The sequence below is a fragment of the Larus michahellis genome, chromosome 16 (assembly GCF_964199755.1).
Source record: "Larus michahellis chromosome 16, bLarMic1.1, whole genome shotgun sequence".
Lineage (NCBI taxonomy): Eukaryota > Metazoa > Chordata > Aves > Charadriiformes > Laridae > Larus > Larus michahellis.
Window position 1 is genome coordinate 3,443,030 of NC_133911.1, and position 24,468 is coordinate 3,467,497.

General features: G+C 42.8%; 1 protein-coding gene across 5 annotated transcripts in view; it reads left to right on the plus strand.

The window, feature by feature from the left end:
* The first annotated feature begins 297 nt into the window (after positions 1-297).
* Positions 298-24,468, plus strand: part of DVL1 (dishevelled segment polarity protein 1) — a 90,718-nt gene continuing 66,547 nt past the window's right edge. For 4 of the 5 annotated variants that reach the window (XM_074609497.1, XM_074609498.1, XM_074609499.1 and 1 more), the window contains exon 1: positions 333-665. In XM_074609497.1, coding sequence (XP_074465598.1) covers positions 496-665 — 170 coding nt within the window. In that variant the 5' untranslated portion in view covers positions 333-495. Of the gene's footprint in view, positions 666-24,468 lie in introns of all 5 variants that reach the window. The other variant, XM_074609500.1, reaches the window with a different exon arrangement.

Consider the following 24,468-nt stretch of genomic DNA (forward strand, 5'->3'; position numbering starts at 1 on the left):
TGGTCCCTGGGGAAGGAGGATGGGAGACCAGCCCCGCTCCCCGCCGGCCGTGGTGCCGCCGTGCCGCCAGGGGGCGCCCTGCGGGATGGCGGCAGCCCGAGCGGCGCGGGGGGGCGGGGGGGAGTTGCCCCGGCGGCCCCGCGCCCCCGCCGGCAGCCCCCCCCCCCGCGCTGCCCGACGGCCCCGGGGGGCTGAGCCCCGCGGCGGCTCCGCTGCCGAGCGCGGCGGGGGCGGGAGGTGGGGGGGGAGCGGCGGCGGGCCGGAGGATGCAGGCGGGGCGGGCGGCGGCGGCGGGCTGCCGTTCCCGGGTCGGGCAGCTAGAGAGCAGTGCAGGGAGCGAAATCCCGGCCGAGGAGCCCCTGCGCGGCGGCGGCCGGGCGCTGGGAGCTCCCTTCCTGTCGGGGGCGGCTCTGGGCCGGAGGCCGTGAGAGGAGCCGAGCGGCGGCGGAGGCCCGGGCCGGCTCCCTCCCTGCTGCTCCCCGCTGCCCCTCTCCCATGGCGGAGACTAAAATCATCTACCACATAGATGAGGAGGAGACCCCCTATCTGGTGAAGCTGCCCGTCCCGCCGGAAAAAGTCACTCTGGCCGATTTCAAAAATGTCCTCAGCAACCGGCCCGTCCACAGCTACAAGTTCTTCTTCAAGTCCATGGACCAGGATTTCGGGTGAGCGGCTCTGGGCCGGCGGGGGCCGCCCGTGCCGGGGCGAGGGGGGCGGTGTGTGGGGGGCGGCCGGGTCCCTGCCCCTCCTCTCCTCCCCGCGCCCCTTCCCGCTGACAGCCGAGGGGAGGGCTTTCAGCGGCCCCGAGCGGCAGACACCTGCTCGGCTGGCGGCGGGCTCCGCCGCAGCCCCCGGCCTGTCGCCGGGCCGGGCCGAGCCGCTGGGGCTTCGCCGCCCGGGTGCGGCCCTGCCCGCCGCGCACTACGGCGCCCGCCCGGCGCTAGGCCCCGCCGGCAGCCGGGGGAAGCCGCCAGTGCCGCTAACATGGCGGCCCGGCCCGCCCCGGCGGCTGACAGCCCCGGCCGGACCCCGCCGGCGGGGCGAGGAGGCCTCTCGGGCCGCGTTTCAGTCAGTCCCCAGCCGGGCGGGCCCGGCGCCCTCGGCTGAGGCCGTGAGGGGGTGGCCGGCAGCCTGTCAGCCCGTCGGGGCCAGGCCCTGGGGGTCGTGGCAGGAGCGCTGCGCCGGGGAGGGGGATTTCTGAGGAGCCGAGGAGAGTTGGGGCTGCGGCGGCGCGGAAAGGTGAAGCTTTGTGGAAATGCAGAAACGTCGGTGGGGAAAATGGGGGTGGCTCTTCTGGGTCTGCCTTCGCGCGGCGGCGGGTGTCAAGGGGTGGGTGGTCGAAGGCCACTTCTTGGCCAAAAAGGCCACTTCTTGTCAGGGCCTCGCCACTGCTAATGCCTCCGGCTTGCTCGGGGAAGCCGAGGGCCGTGCTGCCGAACCACCTTTGTGATGGTGTTGGTCAGATTTCTGGCTGGAGCAAGGAGATATTTGACATCGTTCTCGTCTCCGCACACAAATGCGGGTTGCATGCCACCGGGCTTATTTACAGCCATAATAAAATAAACCAATACAAACCCATTTGACAGTTTGCCAGACAGCAACTTTCGAAATATATTAAGCCTTTTGTAGCAAATCGCTTCTCTTTGTACTCACATCTGTCGCTGGCAAGACAATTTTACATATTTAAATGCCTTGCCAGTGAAGAGAGAGCAGGTTTCTGGAAACAAATGTGGACCTGACTCTAAAATAACGCCATGGTTGAGGTGCGAATTTTATGTTTGGTGAGATATATTATCCCAAGCGTCCTTTTGCGTATTGTGTAGCCTCTTTTTTATCCATGAGACCTGAAGCCTTTAATGTTAATTGTGTTTTTATCCATGATTTTAACATGGATATTGTTTGTTGACACATATTTCTTATGCGGCAAGTTGTTAGTATTGGCATGTTACTGTAGGAGTGTTCATGCATTGACTTCTTGTTTTTCTGGATTGTGAAAACATTTTTTCGGGAAACAACTATACAAACTGTTTGTTTTCAAAATAAGGTCTTTGAAATTGTCTGTTCATAAATTTTTCTCCTTCACCCTCAAGTGATGGGGACACGTTCCCTGCAGTTGTCGTATAAATTCAAGCTCTAAGTTTTTGTGGTGCAACCTCAATAAAGGATGGTGAGTTTTTTGAGCCAGTTTATACATTTATTTCCACTGCTATAGAAATTCAGTACTAGAAAACGTAAACTCTGCTGAGGCATGTTGAAGGTACTGGGACGATCTCTAACACATTTGGGCTGTTCTTGGTCTTTGACCAGGTAACAGTAACGTAAAGCCTACAGTGGATTCTCTTGTTAGTCTCGAAACTGGGGTGAAAACGGTCTGTTCTTGCATTGGAGATGGAAATGATGGTTGGAAGTGGTTGGAAATGGAGATGGTGGAAGATGAAAGGCTGCAAAGTGGATGATGAGGATTAGGACCTGTAAATTCTGTCTCTCTTATTTAAACACTAGTCTCAAATATAACTATTGAATGCATTAGCGTCGCAATCCATTGTCTTGAGACAGCTAGAAGTATCGATGACTCTTGCAAACCAATAAGCTGTTGATCAGATTTTTGTTTGCTTTTGTTTTGTTTGATAACCAACATTTTTTCCTCTCTGAATCCTAAATGCCTGTGAAAAATAAGGAATTAGAAGAAAACCCATGAATCTTGGCTGTCTTAGCAAGTGTTAATAGTAAATACGGGATTTTTTTCCTCATCTTCAAACTGATCTTTTTTAATTGTTGTTGCAAATAGGTAATTATAGATGCAGTTGCCACTAGCCATAAGAAAATCATGTATCTAATTTCTACCTTATGTGCCTGGGAATGTCCTCCGAAGAAATTCTTTTCTGTGTGTTCTGTAAGTGGTAATTAGGCTTAAACTACAGTAACATTTTGGTTTTAAGCGTAGCATTCTACAGCTCCAGTCTTCTGCTCCTCCCGTTGCTGCTCGGTGGCCGTGCGGGGCTGTGCTTTGGCACGGTGACTGCCGCTTGGCAGGGCAGTTTGCGAATCCCAACGCGGACCGAAAAGTACTTCTTGTGTTAGGAAAGCAAATGTTTTCCCGGAGAAGCGGAGCCTCCTTGAGAAGCCAGTGATTGGGAACTGACTTCGCAATACCCTGCACATGTTGTTGTAATTAAGGCACAGCCTTTCCTGGATCCTGAAATAATATATTAAATAATTGTGTTCAGAAACAGTGGATGTGTTGAATTGTTTCCAACCGGGAAAGATAGAGTTGTTAAGGATTAGACTGGAACTCCATTGGGGATGTGGAGCCGTATCAAGCTGTGTTATAAAATTAAGTAGTTATGTGTTTTGTGTACCTGTGCTGAGGTACCAGCCTGCTTTCAGCTTTGCTTCTCGGAAGGTACAGGAGAAGACAGGTGTAGGAGTGGGGTTCTTCCTTCTGAACTTTGGTGGCAGTTTAATTTGCTATTCTGCCTTGCAGTCTTAATGTTACACTGTCAGTTAAGATGTGGAAAATAGGTACAATGTGGAACCTTCATCTTGATTTTCCTGGCGGTGTTACTTTGATGTAAAAGTACTTTTTCCTGTGCCATTTGGTTCTCAAGGCTGACTTCTGCGCTAATTCTTGATGGGTTGGACCTGTCCTTATTCCGAAAGCCCAGGCTTTCCTACCGACTCTATCTGTAGGTATGACGTTTTTAAGATGCAGGATGTCTAACTGTGTTCTGACTTTAAGACTCAACCCTTGGAAGTGCTTTGCAGCTTCTCTTTTTATTCTAGTCAGTGGGAAATTAAGCAGCGACATCACAGGATCAGACTCGTTAATGTGATAGTCCACCGGCAATGAGATTTAGAAAAGGTGATATTTGTGATACGTGTTTTATGGACAAGGAGCTCTGGCATCAGTTTGCTGAGTTGCTTACAGTGACTGATTCATTCCTCTCAGGGGAATAGCTCAGAGGTCACTTCTGATCACCAAAATTGTTGATTCTAAGGTTACAGCCACACACATCCTTACAGTAATGTATAATGCAGTTTTGTTGATTCTTTGATGATTGAAAAATGACGAATAATGAATATATCTAAAAATAAAGCTATAGTTTGTGATGCTTGGACTCTGTGTGCCAGATCCTATAAGAGGAATTCCTATCTGTCTGCTCTTAAATATTTGGTATTTCCAGAGCTTTTCTTGTAAAACACTATCACTAACTTCCAAAAATACAAAGTTATAAATGTGTATAATCCAGACTTTCGCATAAGTTACGTGTTTTAATTTTTCTATACAAAAATCTACTTTGTGACTCCATGCTACTGTTTAATCTCTGGTCAATATAGGATACTCTGCTGTGACGTGATTATAGCAGGAGAGATTCAGAGGAAGGACTGTACCGTCTTAAATATGTAGCCTGTACAAAAGCTGGTGCTGATAAATACACTCCTGCACTGTTCTGGCTTCCTTTGCTCTGCTCCGTCAACGTGTGGCTGGGGCAGGAGCTGCTGAGGGTGTCTGTCAGTACTGCAGGGCAAGCCAGTCCTAGGCTCTGCAGCCTTCATCTGTCGAACGCCAGAGTACGTCTCTTCTGCCATCCTTCTGGGTGAGGTTCAAGTCCTCATTCTTTCCATTGTGTGAACTAATACTCTTTTGATTATACTTCTTTAGGGAGTACTTTGAGGAGTGGCTTTTTCGGCATTCCTTTGGTATCAGCAAAAGAACTTCCTTTTAAACTGTACTTGTAGGTGCAGCTGTTTCTCGCACAGAAATTTATTTTCTTGATACTTGGCGTGTTGAAAAGTAGCAAGCAATTGTGATTTAAAGCAGTAGGAATCCAGTTTGGGATTATGAGCTGAATGGGGTGATTTTTGATAAAAGAGGAACATGAGAAGCACTGTTTTCTGTCTTTTCTCATGGAGGCAATGTACCATCTCTGTTTTCACTCTTGCCCTAAGAGGAGTCCTAACTGAGAAGCAAGAGTCCTAATTGAGAAACGTCTGGCTACAGAGATGCAGAATAATTTCATAATTGGGAAAGCTTTTAGAGACAAGATATTAAAAAAAACACCCTCAAAATATTTGTCATGAGGACAAATGAAAGTAGGAGTTGCCTATTTATCAGTGAGGCTTAGGCAATTGATGCTTAAAGTGTCATTTGGACACTAGACATATATAATTTAAAAAAGAGAGCTGATTGGCATGTTATATTTGCAGAATTCTGTGCTCATTGAATGTTTCATAACTATGAAAGCTGTTGTAAAAACCCAGCAAGCAAAGGAACATTGAACAAAACCGTGGCTGCCTTATTTGTACCGGTTCTCTGGCACTCAGGTGCCACAGAGTTCTAGGCCCTGAGCTAGCCAAGCTCGAGAGAAGGTTTTTGGGCTGAGTTCTGTGCTTGGAAAACTGTTTCTGTGCTTATTCAGGCACAAGGCAGCGTACTGGATGAAAGCCCCTTGCAGATACGATTCTGCCTTTCAGGTGGACTCTGCTGTGCTGTGTAGTAGTAAGAGCATAGTTTTGGGTTGAATTTTTTTTTTTTTTGTAGTTATCGCAACAAAGATTTTAATGAGGTATTTTTGCTGGTGTTTTTAAGGAGATCCTCTCAAGACTAAAGAGCAACATGAAAGGATGCCTACCTCCATACTTGTTTGAAAACTGAACAAGCAGGTGACAGAGGCTGATATAGGTCAGTTACAGGTAGGAGTCTGTCTTTTTTGAAACAGAATAAAATGAAGGCAAGCGATTCATATTTGCATTAGAAAATACAGAGCTGGCAGAATAACGTGCAGAGGGGGCATGTGCTGAATTAACTGATCTCTGCAGCTCTGTGACAAGGATTGATACCCACAGAATGACTCTGTGTGGATCAGAACAAGGCAAGGGGATGTTGAAGTGACTACTGTGATGAAAGCTCTGGCACATAGTTTAGCTGTATAAATGGAAATTTTCAGAAATACTACACAGACTGCAAGACCTAAATGCAGGCTGGATGTGAGGGTCTGGAGAGCAGTCAGAATTCAAGACAATGTCCGTGTTACTGACCTGAACGATGGGCAGGTAGATGAGCAGATAAGAAGAGGTGTGCCGTATAACTTTTGGCCTTGAAATAGAAGCAAGATTATCTTTATAAGCAGCCACGTAGAATCTCCCTCTGTATGTTGTTTTCTGACGCGCATCTCTTGTCTCCTCCCTGTTTAGTCTCTTTTACCTTCAATGTTATTGAGAGAACAGGGTGTTTTTAGGAAGGGTGAATGAGTAAGGAAGTAGTTTCATGAGAGCAGAACTAATGAAAGGAGGTTTCCTGGAGATTTGTGCCCTTTTGAGTGTTAACCCTCTGTATTTTCTCCATTATCTCAGGCTGTTTCATCAGTTAGTAAATATTCAGAGATCTGAGATACAGTTAGACAGAGAAAAAGACTGCAGTTTACTTGGACAGAAGGTTAAAAAGGGTTGGGGCTTCCACTGGTGGTGCAGTCACATAATTTACCATATAGACCTTTGCAAATGCTTATGGCATGGTTGCTGAAAATATCTTTTGGATAGCAAGCATGTTTGAACAGATGGAGAAACAAATTGGTTTCTTTTAAAGATTTTTTTATTTTTTTTTCAATCCCGTACCTTTTTTGGCAAAGGTTTGCCTGTCTGTAGGCTAGAAAGGAACAATTGCATAATAATCAAAGTTGTCTTCATGTCATACTGGGACAGCTGTTCCCTGGGATGTGAACAGGCACGGCTGACCCAGAATATGAATGCAAGGCATGGTACCGCCCATGGCTAAGATTCATGACCCTCCTCTGCTGCTGCTGCCTGCTTTGCTTTGGGAGGCTATAGCAGGGAATGTGGCAGCACTGGAGCTCTGTTTGGGACTGATCCAAAGCCTGGTGAAGTCACCGAGAGTCTTTCTGTGAAATGCACTGAATTTTGAGCCATTTTCTAGCTTAACTATTCTGTCATGTGAACAATACTTGTTCGAATGTGTAACTTGTAGTGAGTGCAGTGGGAGGATAAAGCTTTTTAATAAAGGCTTTCCAGATGGTTGAGAAGATGCTTGGATTTTTATTAGTTCTTTGAGACGGCTAATAAAACTGGGTATGGTGACTCTGACTTTAGAGCTTAGCAGGTTGGTCATGGTTCTTTCCAGCTTTCATTCCACTCAGTATGGTCTGTTGCACACTTAAACACTGTACGTGTTGCGGAAGTCTTGGTCTGCTGTTGGTGGAGGAACTCAGATGTGAAGGTCAAGTTCCAGCTTGATTCAATCAAATAAATCTGAAATCATGTTCTGAAAATAGGGATTACTGAGGCAGGTCCTTAGACCTGAGTATCTGGATCAACAGCAACCACATAGAGGCCTTCAGGGGAAGGGGAATTCTCACGACAGGAAGGGAGATTTTGTTAATACCTGCAGAAAGTTGGAGTACTGTTACCTAGTGGAAGAAAATGGATATTTGCATAGTTAAAGCACTGAACTGAGACTTGGGAAACAGAAAAAAAATGTATTCAGCCACAGATTTGGGCTTGGACTCAGCAAAGTACTTGGACACACTGAAGTGTAGTGCTGAATTGAGGCCTGTGTTAGCTCCTTGCCTAATGAGAATAGCCTTTATTTATTTAGCTTTTCCCCATTTTCTCTGCTGAAATTTATAAACTTGCTGCAGACCGTGCCTCTTACTGCTTATGTTTATACAGCATCTAGCACTGTGGTGCTTTTCTGTTTGCTGACATCAGAAAGCACTATTGTAGTACAAATAATAAAGATATGTATAAGAACACCAGCCTAACAGACCTCAAAGCTCGTACTCTGTAACCACACTAGGTTAGCTTACACATGTTTTGCCAAGCTGATTCTGATAGCTGTCTACAGTACAAGTCACTGCTTATTTTAACGTCCCAACTGTAATGTAATCTAAATATTTAAAACAACCACTTTTTTCTGCTGGAACTTGAGGACTGCTCTGCTCTGAGGGTGGAGTATGTTATATTTATTAAAAGCTAATGCTATGAAAACATGCTAAGGGGATACATCAGGTTTGGTCTGCTTCCTGTGGCTAGTGATCTGCAGTGGGACAAGTTAGAAAAACAAGTTTACTACTGTTCGTTTAATGAACATCTCCACATAGTGTATGCACAGTTTTGTTTTTCTTTTTTTCCAGTGCTCAGGTAGACTTGTTTTGGCTTAAGAATACACACACAGACTGTACAGCTGTTGGGTACATTAACAATCTCGGCAGGATTCAAGTTCAGCAACTTGTCTATGGGCTTGCTGTATCTCTAATTAAAATTTGCCTGTGAAGCAGGTTGAATGAAATGGGATTTATATAATAATAATTTTTGAAAGATTATCGCTATTCTTGCCTGTCACAGAAGAGTCAACAGGCAACCAGGAGGACATCCAGATGTGCCAGGAGGAGATCCACATTCAGTGCTTTGAAACCAACCATAAATAGCAATGGAATAGATTAAAATTTTGAATTAAGGAATTAATTTACATGCAGTACTAAAGCCTGTAAAGATTTCTATGGTATATTTGAGATTAGTAGAGCAGGCTCCCTTCCCTTGGATTCTGCTTGCTTACCTTCAAGCACGAGTCTGGCATTTTCCAAAATAGCCTTGTTCATGCTTGCATTTCAGATTCCACTTGAACTGCAGCCTGATAGGTGTTAACCACGACTCAGTGCAACCTGGTCAATTATCGTGCTGATTAGGACTTTCAGAGAGTCATTCAGGAGCACCAACCATTTATTTCAACTGTTGTGCTACAGCGTTAGGTGGAAAGGTCGACAAGGTGGTGTTTAGAAAACACAGCGATTTTTCTCTATATGGCATCACTGCTAGAATTTTCTCCCTGCTCTTCTGGTCTTTATCTTCTTTAGGATTCATGACGTTTCAATTTGGATGTCTTGATAGTTAAAGTTACTTCCTTTCTCTCTTTTTTCCACAACAGTTGGGGTTCCCGTATATTTGGCTGATTAGATATGTTGTTGTTCTGCTTGACATGATCAACAGTAGATTTTCTGCCTTCATGTCTATGTGAAATTCCTTTAAATGGTGTGTTTTTTCCTTCTCTTTGGTTCTGACTAATTCTCTCTCTCTTTACTGTCATTCTTTTCTTGTAAATAGACATGGAGAAAAGGTATCCATCAATGTCTTTATGCAGCTGATATTTGTCTTGAGAATATACTAGACTTCAAGTAACTTGCAGTATATTGTAGTCTCCCCATTGCAATCTTAAGCGCCTTGTGATCGGTAGGGATCTGATTTGCCGTTAGAATTTCTGTGCAAGGGCCCAGTTTGTTACTGATTTTGTTGATTGAATAGCTAGCCCACTGTCTTGATTGCTTCTTGGTGCCATTTTAACATCTCCAGGGTAAATGTGTAGTATGATTACTTGCAATTACAGCAGAGATGAGTTTACAGCCTCCTTGAAATAGGGCAGGTTGAAGTTTCTATTCCACCTTCTTTTGTGGAGGTGGAATAATAATTAATAATAATAATAATAAAAATAATAATAATAATTTAGGGATATCAGCTGGTGTTTGCGAAGTGGCAAGCCTTTTTTATTTTAAATTTACTTACAACTTCTACAACACAGAGGTGGATTTTTATTTTTTTTTTTCTGGCAAGCTAAAAAGGAGCAGCATTATCCTTGAAACTTTCAGCAGTGTTGGAGTCCAGTCCCATATAAAGTTGGTTGAGATCAAGTATCTTAAAGCCATTAAACCCTGATCCTCCTTTCTTAGCACGTATGTCCCTCTCTTAACGTGCCTCATGTTATGGGAGGGAAAATTCAATAGGATCAGCTGATCGTTCCAATTAATGATGCTGACTCAATACAACTCTTTAGATATGCATTATTGCAGTTTATTCTGTGTAGCTTTTTGGTTCCTTAAAATGCTGAGATTTCTGGATTTTATTTGGAAAGAAACCAAGAGAGAGGAAGCAAAGTGACAAGTATTAAACTTACAGAGTAAAGGCAATATCTAGAAGAGTTTTATTCCTGTTTTCAGTCTGTGTGGGAAGGGAGGATGGCTCAGTATTTTTGTGTGACTTGACCATCTGTTTTGCGAGTTCTGGAGGTAAAGTCAGCCTTTGTCCTTCCTGTGTCCACCAGGTAATCCTGAGGTGAGCAAGTAAGTTCTGAGTGTTTCTTTTGCTTTGATATCTGCACTGAGTGGAGCAGCGCTGAACACTACGTGCTGAAAAACCCGAAGAGAACTCGAGAAAGCTCAAAAAAGGGGCAGTGTCCTTTCAGTGACTGGCTGCTACAGATAGACTTAATTTATCCTTTGTTCCTTGAAATCTCGCTTTGCCCTTGTGCTGACAGGACTCAGGCTGTTGTATAAGGAGCAAGCTGTGCTGTTGCTGATCCTTTGTTGGAATGTTTTGGATCGCTTGGCTGTGCTGGGTAATGGAGATGAGGTGAATGGCCTCCGATAAAAATGGACATGGCACTGAATTGAGACAGATTGATATTACTTGGTCCTATAGTTATTTTTTGAAAAAGCTTGCTCCTGCCTCACGGTTACTCTCTATTTACTCCGTTGTTTGCGTTCTTTTTGCATAAGGATTTCCCTGTAGTTTACTAAAGCTGAAGTCTGTAAACTACTTGATTGTACTGAGCAGAAATCTATTCTGATGCAGTTTAATGGCTAATTACTTACGATATCCAGGACTGCACCTTTTCTTTGTCTATGTTATTTATAAAGAAAACAGGTGCCTCATCTTTTGCTGAATGTTTACTTTATGTGCTCTAATTGTATTATTATATGGTGGTAATTAAGTCCTGCAAGGGACGCTTGTGCAATCTGCAAATAAATCCTCTTCTCTGGTAGTCTTGAGTAAATGTCACAGTGGCCTTCAGTAGCCAGTTATTTTGAAATCTCTCTACATGTAACCAATGAGAAAAACACATGTAAATTCAGTTTAAGCGTAGCTATTTGTTAAGAAATTTGCAAGATGCAGTATATGCAACCCCGGTTCCAAAGGACGAACTGTTTTCAGACAAGATACACTGAGTAGGTGGATTGGGAAAGTTAAAAGGGGGAGTGAAGCATTCCTGACAATCTCTAATACCATTTTTACTGTTTGTTTAATCTCTGCTTGCTTTTATTCACTTCGTTGGGGTGCTGAATCTGGACAGATGATTAAACTCATCTGTTTTTCGTGTCCCAGCAAAATGTGTTGTTTTTTCATAATCATTTAGGGTAGGTCTAACTCTGCTTCCGATGAAATTACAGGAAAACCATTTCTGAAAATCTCACTGTTAGTGTTCAGAAATGCAGTCTTGCCTTGTTTATTCAAGAGTTCCAAGACAGGGTTTTTTGCCTTATTTTTCTACTGTTCAAAGATTTAGCAGTGAATGCAGGTTAAATTGGTCTGCATTGTTAGTTTAGCTGACAAAGCTAGTATTGCAGTTGGAAGCCTAATAGTAATTGAATCAAAATGTCTGTTTAAGAGCATGTTGCTGACAATAAAATGTAAGAAAGCTGTAAAAATGTCCTTTCTCAGTAGAACACCACTTTGTCTGTCTTGGTCTTCAGTTCTCTAAGCATATACCTGCGTTGTCCAAAATAGTCTTGTGGAGACCGGCTCGAAGTGGTACCAGGTAAATACTCTTTGGAATTGTTGTGGTGTGGTCCTTTCCCTGATCCAGTGGACCATGTGAAAAAGCCGAACTGAAATAGAATCAGCCCTCTATTAGCGTGATTAGAAGTGTAAGCCTTTACTTCTTCAAGCTACAATGCCACAATACAGAGACTTACCTTAGGTTACCTTCAGATGTGCTGAAATCTTCTACGTGTATTAGATGTTGTCCCTCAATAGCCGGTTAAAGTATTTTGGAAGATACTTTCTCATCATGATTTTAATTGGCCTAAAAACCAATGTGTTAAGAAGGGCAAATTCATAAGAGGTATTCTCAAGGAAGCAGGATCCGTTGATAGTAACATCTGATTTATTTTTTTCCCCCTCTGAGTTGATGGCAGCTCCCACTGTGTTCTGACCCTCTTTTACTTGGAGAGTATACAAAAAAGAAAATTCCTCTCCTTACACACCCTCCAAAAATTGGCAGATAGATGATCCTCTTCTGGAGGAAAAAATGAGGAGGTCATGTCTGCTCTCCAGAAAACCTGCAAATCTAAGCGCTGCATCCAGCTATCTCCTGAGAAGATCCCTTTAGATATTAAATTTTGCTTCTTTTCCCAAATGTGATAATAACCTTGAGGCAAAAGATACCATTAGGACTGAAACTTGCATCCCTTTGTGGGTGGGTAACAGTCTTTTCTAGCAGAAATGCAGTGTCTTCTGAAAATGCATAAGCCATTTTTTAGTTACCCTGGTTCCTACAGGAAGAAAAGGCTATCTGTAACCATCTTTATTTTTGCAGGATGTTTTGGTCTGACTGCTTTGTCCTTTACTTGTGTGTTTGTGTGAGAACATAATATAGTGAAAATACACTCCTGTGCCAGCTGAAAAATACAGAATTTCCAGCCTCTTCCATCTCTACCTTATAAGCAGAGATCGTGGAGGTGAACTGGTTTCTTATCTTGGGGCTTTCTTTCAAGGGTATCTGGTACTTCAGGAAGCTGTTCATTTTGCTGCTACTGCTTCATCTGTTGTTTGTCTTTTGGCCATAACAGAAATACTTGTGTGTTTTGGAGCCAGGTGGTCTTCGTGGAGCTCTGAGTAAATGTCTCTGTGGCCAAATTAGGGGATGGAAGCGGGGGCTGTTTTTAAGGCCCTGTTGCAGTGGTATCCAAGCACCAGTTCCTACAGTGCATGGAAACTGGTGACACACAGAGCTTTTAAACCCTTATTTAGTCGAATGCTTGTTTAACTTAAATCTCAGAAGCAGATCCATTCATATGTAGTAATGTGCTTACACAGGTGTTCCTTACTGTTTGTCTTGTTCATAGTTCCCAATAGGGGCTTGACCCAAACTCCTTAATAATACCTAGGAATAGTTATTAGTTAATTCTGATGGGCTTTGGGACAGACTCTTCTGACTAATATATTTGTCCGGACTTTGTTGGGTACCAAAAGCTTCTTTGATGGAATTGCTTCCGTGGATTCTCTCTTGTGGGATTGCAAGTACTCCTGAAAACAGTTTGAGATGCTCCAAGCTCTACCACCCTAGAGTTTGGGTTTAAATACATACAGTATATGAATGACTCTACATTTGGAAGCTTGTCTTTGCAAGAAGAAAATGCCTGGTGGGAGAGGATGGAATGCTGAAAATGTATGTGTTTTAGGGAAGAATGGTTGCTCATGGCTAGTTCAACACTGCTGGCTCTTTGGAGCCGAGTGTTAGAATCAATAAAGGTCAGCGAGCGGGGTCCTGAAAACGCTGCTTCAGAAGTATAGTCTTCCTGTTGTGCTGACTTCAGGGAAAAATATGTCTGTGCTTGAGCCAGCTTTGTCCTGTCAGCTCCACTAATGGGGATGGGTGAGTTTTTCCGGAGTGGGCGTTGCTGTTGAGGTAGTGAGCAGCGGGGATATGGTATGAGCACAAAGTTCTCTGGATCTTCTGTTGGCTTCAACTCTCTTTTAGCATCAGAGCTAAGAGAAGATTTTAAGTGTGTGTCATATGTGCAGGAAAAGCTTTGATGCTTTTCTTTTTCCGTCTGATTATTGCTTGCCTTTTAGCAAAGAACCTGCCACTAGACTGTTCTGCCACTAGAATGCCATTTTCTAAAGTAATTAAGCACCAACTCAAGGTTTAATGAGCATGTTGGGGAAGGGAGAGGATGTCACTGGTGATTTTGCTGGTGCTGTTTTGGGGTCCCAGTTCTCAGGGAAGACTATTGGAGGCTACAGTTTCTGATGTAGAGTTTAATTGGTTGAGACAAGCTGCTGAGCAAATACAGAGGAATTTACAGTGCTTGAGGAAGGAATGATCTAAATAGTTGCTCTATGATTCCGTTGTGGCTTATTTCCATGTAAAGTGTAAGTAACTGAGGGAATAACAATCATTTTTGGTTATTTCAGTGGCCTTGGTAAGCTAAAGTATGAAAATCATTTGGGAGGGTATTCAAAACATACAAAACGTGATATTCTCCATTCAATTACTGGAATGAGTGAAACACTTGAGGGTAATAAGAGAACCCCTTCACCTTATGCTGTTGACTTGCTATGAATCATTTGGTTATTGGATTTACTTTTACCTGTTTCATCATTTCTGAAGAAGAAAACATCTCCTTTTTGAAAAGTACTCTTTTTTTAGCAAGCAGGTGAAGTTTAGTGGCAGAGATTGTAGGTTGTTTGGTTGGACTTGATGATCTTAAGGGTCCTTTCCAACCATGAAGATCTGTGATTCTGTAAGGATCGACATTCTTGGCTTTGTTTGGCAAATAATATAATTGGCGAAGACCAAGATGCCTAATCAGTGTGAGAATTTCTGATTTGGATGAGTGTTATGCAGGCAGAGGGTGACTGTGATGCTGAAGGTGAATCAGCTAATTACTAATTGGAATGTGACTGATGGCTGACCTGATAGGGCTGGGATATGAGAGGTAGATAGTGAGGCTGCTCAAGTCTTACAAGGACGGCATCTTCACAACAACTTGCAGTCTCAGTTGGAATGACTGAGGTATGGAGTCCATCTACTGCTCTGGAAAGCTGCTAGGTTTGCACAATTCTGTTTTTTAAAGTTATCTCTGATTTTGGAAGGAGAAATGTCCTATTGAGGTTGTTCAGCAATTTGTGAGGAGCAGCCCTAAAAGGGAGCCTCCGGATTGGGATTTACTTATTTATTTTTAACCTGCCTTTGGAAGACCCTTAGTAAGTAAGTGTGCAAATACTATTTGTTAGCTGCTGTCTTGCTGTGGGGAACTGGGACAAGAGCTTGTGTTTTAACAACTGTTGGACTGTTAAAACCAAGCATTCATCACATAAACTTTAAGAGGAACAAATAGATTTGAAAATTGTCTCAAAATTAGAGTTTTGTTAGTTAAATCCTATCCGAAACCTGTGATATTTAAATGACTTGTCTCTGCCTTCCGTCTGGAACGTGAAGGGAATGACTGTGTGGGTTGAGGCACTGGTTTGGGATTTGAGGTCTGAGTTCAGTTTTCCCTCTTCCAGCTACTCTGTACTTGACCTTGAGTAAGTGATCTAGACCCTGATATTACAACCAGTTAAACTTGTGCCTGCCTTAATTTATGGATGTGAGTTGTGCCTTTGGAGGAGACTGTAAACATGTTAAAATGACATGCCTAGGAAACTTGTAAATAAGGGCTTTTATTTTGGGGATTCAATTCTGATTTGTGAGAACTCCTAAATCAGAGTAAAGCTCTAGCTTGCTACAGACTAGCGTAAATGCAGTTTGCACTTACAGAATACGGTGTACACGCTTGGTATCTTATCAGATTTCTCTCTCCTTTTGTTTTGCTGAGTCGCAGAGAGGCTCCTTCTCCCCTCCCTGCCCGTTGCTTTTTGGCTGTCATTTTAGTAGAAGTTCTTTGCAGCCAGGTTCAGTCACTGTTCCGTTTGTACCCACGTAATATTTTCTATTGAATTTACTATTGTGGTTGAATTCTTAAAATTATATAAAAAAATAAAAATGATTTGCCAATGCAGAAAGAATGGAACTACTAAAAGAGTGGGTTTGCAAGGCTTTCTGGGGCTGCGTTTTAAATATGATTATTTCCGGTTGTAATTTATGACATATTTTAGTTCTAGACACAAACTGAAAAAAGGTACAGTAAATGGAACAAAACTAACTGAGCCCAGAGACTTGCCTGGTAGAGAGATGAGGAGTGAGTAAGGATGCATGACAGACTTTTTCTGTATTTGAAAAGGAATATGCAAAAAAGTGTCTTGACACTAATTACATTTCGCTCTTTCTGAGGAAGAAAGTGCGCAGTGGTAGCGAGTCATGGCAAGATATGAGTGCTGCAGAAAACATGAATATTTAGGAATCTCTGGACCAACCGTGTTGTTTCTAACTAGAGGTGCCAGTTAAACTGTTGGATTTCTGATGTCATGGGGAAACATCCGGGAATATTTAGTCATTCAAGATTGTTGAGCAAGTGCAATGCTTGCAGACGTGCTTGACAAGTTCCTTATTTCAGTCTATGCAAAAATCCTCACTGGCGTCAGTGGTACTAGAAACTAATCCTGAAATGGTACAGAATGTGCCTTTCAAAGAGTTTTGAGTATTTGAAATAAAGGTAAACTAAGTAATGGCCGTGGAGCCTGGGTGAACGTGCAGCTGGGGCGTTGCTAAGAGCTCTTTCGTGTTTTACTTGTTCGGGAATGGCTCTTGCACAGTGTGTCCTGATCAACTTTGAGTGAAGATAACAACAGTTTTCAATGCAGAGTGAATTTGTTTATTGTAATCAGTGCTGTTTCAGGTCTCCAGCGTGTAAGAATTCCCTACAGGGTAAATGGAAATCCGGTTCCTCGTGTGATATTAGCTAGATGCATCTGAAGTAGAGCGATCAAATAGTTAATGTCAAAAAGCCTGCCTCTTCTGTCTTTCGAATTGTCCCAGCAGGGGTTGCATTTCATGGTTGACATTAGCCATGCTGTTCCAGCTCCTGCTTCTTTCACATCCTGCTTTTCATCCCCCCTCCTTACTTATGTTTTTTTAATGCATCTCTTATTCAATGTGGTTAATAAGCAAATTTGTCATCTGCTTATTTTTGTCTTTGCTAGCACTCCCCCCACCCTCCCGTTCAGACCAAATTAACAGTAAGCCAGTGAATTGAAGATAATGCTACTGTGAATTATCCTTTGCTGCAGGGCAGCTCTGCATTTGTAGTGCCAAGCTGACTTTAGTTTGTGTGACTAAAACCAGGCAGTCCAAAAAGAACTGGGATTTTCATTCCTGACAGGAGGGGCTCATGGGTGTTGGAGGGTGGTGATGAACTTTAGGAGGCTTGTCCTTGACAGGTTCTTTTCGTGGGGACATCTTTGGCTGGTCTGTCTTGACCTTGTCCTGTGGGTTGCTGCATGAATTGCACTTGCTCTGTACATTTGTAAAAAGGCGTCAGAGACAAATACAGAGTGGTTACTTATGGTTTGAGGGATCCTTTGTGAAGATGGACGTCATGTTTTGCGAGGCAGAATGTAAGCTCCCAGTAAGAAAACAGTCCTTACTCTGAAGAACTTGCATTGCACCTAAGCAAAAAGAAACAAGCCTAAGGACAGGCAGCATTGGAGGGGTTTTTTTTGAGTGAGAGGATCATGGCACAGTAAAAAATGGGCCTAAAGTAAAACTTTTTGGTAAGAGAGAGGTTTGTTGCCCACCTTTGCGCATTCTGTATGCACGCAAATGATTTGTCCTTGGAAGGGGGGAAAAAAGGGAGTGAATATTCCTGTTATCCTAGTGGTATAACATGGGCTTTCTTTGGAAGAACCACTTCTGAGGTGGCCAGAGCATGTTCCATGAGCACTTACACATGTAGCACTCCTTCCAGCTAGGTTTTTTGTATTTGGATGATGCAATGTAAACCCTTCTGGACGGACAGTACCTGCGCTCTGGGTCCATGAAGTTCTGTGGAGGTCCATTCCTTCTGCAGAGGCCTTGACAGTGCCTGTATCTCATACTCAACAAAGAGAAAGGGAGAGAGAAAGGTCGGTGTCTCTCTCTGTAATTATCGTGGTGACCCAGCTGTGATAGGTGTAAGCATGTAAAAAAAGTGGTTGGAGTAAACACTACTTTTTTCATCCAGTGGGTAAAGAAGTTGCATTGTGTTGATTTTTCCATTGATAACTATTGAGCACTAGTAAAGTTTTTCATCTGAGTGATGGCAGTCTAGAGAATCAAGACCAAAGTACAGACTAACGTGTTTAGGAGCAAGAGTGGGATTACTATATTGTACTAATTCTGGATGATATCCCAGTCATCTCTCTGGAACATTAAATGTTTTGCAGTCTGGCTAAGTATTGATGTACTAAACTGGAATACATCTCCTCACACACACAAAATAACAAAACGTCAGAAAGGGGAGAAATCCATTAAGGTGTAACAGATGTATTCTTTTTAAGGAAGCATCTTGCTTTTTTCTTTACATGAAATCAAAATGAAAGTAATAGAAAATGAGTGAGTAGAAATTATAATCACTGCCTGTGCCCAAGGTCTGGGACCGTGGCCTGGGATATACTGGATAAAAGAACAAATTCATGACATAATTATCTAGCCAAGCCTGGCAAGCTGACTAAAGGTTGCTTCCAGTGATTGCTTCTGAATGCAATTGGTTTTGACAACCTTGAGTCTGTCACTGTCATTCCAATAAAATGCGTTGCTTCAAATTAAGCAAAATAAGACCTTTCTTCTTTTTCATAGTCCTAGAAACTCTTGGGTCTTATTGTTCCTTTCTCCTTTTATCCTGAGGGCTTCTAGGAGCAATAGCAGTGGTGATTTGTCTCTGGATTCCAAGCTGACAAGAAGCTTTACAATATGTCAGTTAGTAATTGGGGCACTGTGAACTCTCAGCAGCAGATTGAATATCATAATTAGAGCTCTATATGTTTGATTTCTTTGGAGTAATGTCGTACAGATCAGGAAGTGGCTTTATAACTCTGTACACAAATGGGACAATCTTGTCAACATTCATGACCTTAGGGAACCGGTAAGGTTGAGTGATGGTGGCTGTCGGGTGGGCTTCTAGGTTGGAAAATAATGCTGTGGATGTTGGATTGTGTGAGTGGTTGGTTCAGCTTCCAGTGCCTGGGAATTTAGTAGTAGAGAGACCATCACCATCCTTTGCCCCATTGTTGGTAGCCTCAACAGACAGGCAAAGGTGGAGTCTGTCTCTGAAAACACGTCTACTTGGTTTCTCCAGGGATTGAAGGATTGAAGCGTACTCTCTATACTTGCTTGTTGGATGAGTGGAAGGTTTCGTTCTCCAGGATTAAGAGTCTGTTTAAACTTTCTTTGAGTTGGTAGTTTAGTTGATTCTCTTTTCTCCTTCTCCTTCCTCAAAAGTCTCCTCTCATTCACTCCTCTCTGCTGTTTTGTCCTCATAGAGCACCGCGTGTCACGTTGTCCTCAGCAGAGTCCATGCACCCGAGAAAGGATGTGCGAGGCAGACATGTGTCCAGTGCTGCACGTGTTGAATAAATGTGTTTCTGATTTTCAGTACTTAATTCTAAGAGTTTGCCTAAAATATTTTCCTTCTTAACAATTTCATATTATTCTTTAAACCTGAGGCATTTAGGTATAAGTTGTAGACACTTGTGAGATCAACTGCGCTGCTGGCATGTAATTGAAACCTTTACTCTATTAAAGGCACAGTACTAGCTGTTACCAACTGCTCATGGAAATCTAGCTCTTAAAAACTGCATTAGCTCTTAAAAACTTATTTTAAGTAGTCATAGAGCTACCTTGACTTTCCCTTGCCGAGCCTGCTGATTTCTTACATTCATATATTCTTGTTCCTTAAAATATTTTCTTTTTACTTACAGCAGCCAGGTAAAATAAATAAAAACAATAGGGACATGCACATCTGTCAGCTCATGAAATCTTAAAACATTTTTTTCTCTAAGGATAGTAAGTATAGATATTTAAATGCAAAACAAAAACAGCTCTTGAAAATGTATTACTCCTTTTGCTAATATGATTCATTCTCCTGAGCGTTAAGCGGTAAGTGAGATGTCAGATAGCATTCCAAAACGTGTTCTGTGGAGGCAGTGTACAAAAGCTGAACTTTTATTAAACCTGTGTTATCAAAAGAAGCTGTGTCTCTCGGGGTGGAGGCACAGTGCTACTGGAGAACAGTGTTTACCAGGGCAAAGTAAAGTAACTATCGGGTTTGAGAATCTGACAGTACCTCCTTTTGTTGCTGTGTTTTCTTATGGACAGATTTCTTTTTGAAAACAGTGACTCAGGACATGGTCAGAAGGCAATATCTGTGTTAAAAAGTTATAACAGAGATACTGCCAAGGTGTCTTAAACTCTTAGACCTCTTTAAGATTCTGTGAAAGAGGTAGTTGCTTAACGTGTATTTCTGATTTCCCCACCAGACAGATTGAGTTTTAAAAGGATTTTTGGTGGCTTATTGGATACTGGGTTTAAAAGCAACAGCTAGACCTTTGCCTGTGGATAGGGTTCTTGGCATGTCTTTGGGCAAATTTGAACAACTAGTCTATGTTTCAGTGTTTAATTCCCACCTGCCCCCCCTTCTCATCCATGCTGTCTCCTTTTAATAGCTTCTTTTTCTCTCTTTAGACTCCAGGGATCACTAATTAAGAAATCAGCCTCTGGTTGGTTGGATAACCATTGGCAAGTGCCACGGTTACAGTGCTGCTGGTCTTCCCCAGTCTCTGACTGCAAATGAGTAAAGATAGGAACACAGCTGTAATAGAAGAATGGACAGATTACAAAACCACTGGGATTGGGTCTCTTCTTATCTGTCTTCGCCAAACAGCAGGATATATGTCTCAATGAAATCCGAATTAGGAAACGACAAAGTGGAGTTTTACTCTTGAGAGATGCTATCAGTAGCCTTCTGCAAAAAAAAAAAAAAAAAAGAATTTGGAAAGCTCAAGAAGCTATTCAGGATTTATGGTGTGGGTTGGTTGAGCTGGAGCTGTTCAGCTGCTCTTTACTGTGTTTACAGCAAAAGCAGCAACAAAATCAAACTTTACAGTTTACCTGTTCCGCTGTTATCGTCTGTTAATGTTGAGTCAATTGAAAAAGTCTGACCTGTGAAAAACTGCTTTGACTTCTGGATTGTAGTTCAGTTGAAATATATGATTTTGGTTCTCACTATGATGTGAATTCGGGCTCTTCTCATTAGTTTGAACTTGACATGGCAAACTGCTTTTGCTTCTCTAATAGGATTTGGAAGAAATCTTTTGCAGTGTCCCAAGCCAAGTATTGGGCAGCCTGATAGAAATACAGAGCCTGGCTGCATCTGTCTTTTCACTGAAGGTTGTTCCTGGTGCTCTGCCCGTTCTTTAGGCAGAGGGCAGAAATCCCAGCTCTGCAAGTGGGGCCAGTCCATGCCATTTTGTAATTGGAGGCCCAATGGCTTATGAAGTTCCTGGGACAGGAAAATATTGAGTTTGATGAAAGATGGATGATGCAACTCTTAACGACTCTAGTAATAGGGAGAACTTATAATTTCTTACCAATTTCAAACTCATCCTTCTTGGGGTGATGAATGTGTCCATCAAACATTCCCTAGCGATGCTGCATGTCGTTTCACAGGGCATGCAGCTAGTCAAAACGTATTCTAGACACCACTGGGGCATGGTGATGAAGCTGTGCTCTGCATCCAGAAGATGGGGCTTTCTGGTGTTTATAAACCTAGTTCCCTAGGGAGTTTGGTTATACTGGCACATGCCTTATATTAGTAAAGTAGAAAGGTTGCCACTTACGTTGTTTGTGGCTCCATCTCTGGGAAATGTTTTTCACTGTCAAGATGGAGAAACCTTCTGCAAGGTTCAGGATGTTTCCTTTAAAAGACAGGGCTACCCGGAGTGGTAGTTGTCCATCTAAAACCTGTGGGAGATTCAGATTTCCCCGTACTGCGTTCCACAGACAGAGTAGATAATAACTCTGAGCTTTGTTAGATCCCTCAAGAGCTGCGTTGCCAGAGGAGTACCACAGCTCGCTGAACAGAACCAGAGGGACGTATGGATGCATATCTTCCACTCGGGACAAATGGATCGCTGAATCCAGAAGGAACCAACAGACTGTCAAAGCACACTTTGCAAATACTGTAGCAATCTTCTGGCTGGGGCTTGTAAAATCCAGACAATAAAGGCAAGAGGGGTGACTTGCTGCAAATTGAAAATGTGAATTTCCTCTGAATGGACATTGCTTGCAATTTTGTTTTCATGTTCAGTTCCTGGTGAAATGCCATGCACGTAAGAGTGACAGGCCCTTCAGAAGGCTGGCTGTGGCTAAGGTGATTACCTGGCACTTGGAAGACCTGAGTTCGGTTGTCAACCCTGCCACACAGTTTTCTGCCTCATCTTACCATCTGCTGGAAAAGATGCGATAAGTCTTTAATCTTGTGTTTCAGATGATGATTTTCCCTGGAGAAGGCTTATCTCGTTTTGTACGGTGCCGGGATAATGAGAGTTTGTTTTCCATTTCAGAGGGCTTTAAATGCCGCTTAAATAAATAAATAAATGTAATTGGGCCCTGTGTTCCCCCCCGCCTCTTCCACACTAATACACTGGTAAATTAAGGCAGCGATTCTGTTGGATTCTGTACTTAGACCTACAAGTACTCATTTAGAAGTCAAATATCTCTGGGCTTGGGCAGGTTTGGAATGAAGGTTTGCATTTTGCTTGCTCTGCCTTTGCATATGGAAAAGGTTCAGTTCTCTCTGTGATGCATAAAACCTGAACACCTTTTGTCTGAACTGTTTCTCTCAGCAGCCTCTTGGGTTGCTGAAATGACTCTTAAAAGAGCAGGAGGTGGGGAACCAAAGAGGCAGAGCTGGGCAGGTAAAAACCATGTACCTCCTGTGAACAGGGGCCCCTCCCGGAACACTCTTTGTGCTTCACCAGCTGCTAGGTTATAGTTCCATAGCTGAGGAATTTGGAGGAGCATCATTTCTTGGTGCATGCATGTCTGTTCTTGGCAGGCCTGCTCCCTGTCTTTTGAAGGGTACCTTAGCTGAACGGCTCAGTGTTTTAGGCCTGTCTGATTTTTATTTTCCTTAAATGGATGGCCTTAAGAGCTGTTGGCAAATGCTTCTTGCTGTATTCATGAGGAGCAGGGAATTGGTGATCTGATGGGAAAGCCTGTGATGCACCTGGCAAAATGGTGAAATACAGCATTGTGAACTCTTTTCATGGCAGCTTTTTTTTTTTTTTTGGTGGAAAATCTGTGTTCTTCAGTACTGCTGTACATTCTTGTAAGGATGCACTGAACAAGAATAGCTTGAAGAAATATTTCTTTATAAAGAACTCCAAAATCTGTATCAAGTACCAAAGAGAGTCCCTGGGCACCGCAGCTTTCTTCTTGCTTATAGATTTTCAGGAGTGTAGTAGGAAATGCAACAACCATCTCTCTCCCTTACCAGTGTCTTCCAGTTCTAAACTGAAGGGGCTACTCATGACATGCGGGAGGTTGGGTTATTGGTGTTGATATGGACATGGTCTTTTACTGGAAGACTTCAGTTTTCTCAAAGCAACGTCTCTCTTAATTTGCTTTTACAAGGATATTCAATACATCAGTCCATGCAATTTGTGCTATCACTTTTTGTTATTTTTCTAAATGAAACAGTAGATATTTTTGTTGAATGCATTATAGTGTAGCTTGGAACAGCAGACTTGTGTCTAAACGTGAACTGGGGCTGGGGTTTGTGCTCGCTATCAAGAACTTGCTTCACTTCTCCACTGGAACACCTTTCTGATGGTGAAACCAACAATTTTTTACTTACCATGGTGAAAATATTTAAAGAGTGATCACCATCCCATATGGGCATGCATCCAAAGACTACCTGTTTCTTAATTTATATCTGACTTCTTGGGATTTTGTGACAAGCTGGAGATTTCTCTTTCAATGCCTAAACAAACTTGTAGGTCCAGTTATACTTTGAAGTTGAAGTGTGGGTGGAATTTATTCCTAGGTCTGGATGTAAAGAGGTCTGAACCCAGTTTTTCACTATGTTAGAAGTTTGTCTTGCAGTGTTGCTATCCCAGGGAGGTGTTAGAGGGCTGTATCTGGGCTTCCCCTACACCAGTACCATGTTGTTCCTCGTGGGAGACTAAACTTCGAAGAGGTGTAGACAAGGACAGCTCTATCTTGTGACCTGGATTCCAAAATACTTTGTCTACAGAGACTGTCCAGACCGTGTGTTGAACAGCTGAAACAGCCATGAAATGGATTCACGTTGTACCCCTCCTGGGCTGCCTTTAAGACTCGATGAAGATTCTGGGAATCGTGTGTTAAATTGATGTCTCTATGATGCAGTACACTTCTTAAGCTTGTACAAAGAACTGACTAGTGAAGGTTTCCGGTGGCTTCCTGCAAAAGAAAAGGATACAGGATCTTTTGGGGTTTTCTGTGCAATTCTGTGGGAGAGCTGACATTTTGCATGTGCTTTGAAGATAAACAGAGATGGTAGTCTCCACCTTTGCGCCTGTGTTTTATATAGGTCTGGAGGCAACAGGCGCTATTGCATTCATTACAACAATTCTAACTTGTCGTGGGCTGTGAGATATACTTGTGGAAGCTGGAGCAGTGTAGACCAAAAAGACCTTATTAAAATAAACTAAATAATTTTCACCACATCAGTGACCAGAATTATGCCATTTAATTAAAATATGTCTAGACAAATAACCTAGGGGGAGAGAGATAAGTGTTAGAGGTTTCTGCATAGGGACCATGCTAAATAAATTTGTGAATAGCTGCTTTTCTCTGCCAAGTGTCTGGAGTCTTGGAGTACTGTAGCTGCTGATGGATAATATGGTTGTTTCTCGTGTTGGCATTCTTCTCTTTGTTAGCAGTTATTTTCACCTGTCTGTAAATAATATTTCTGTGAGGTATTGATTAACAGCTGT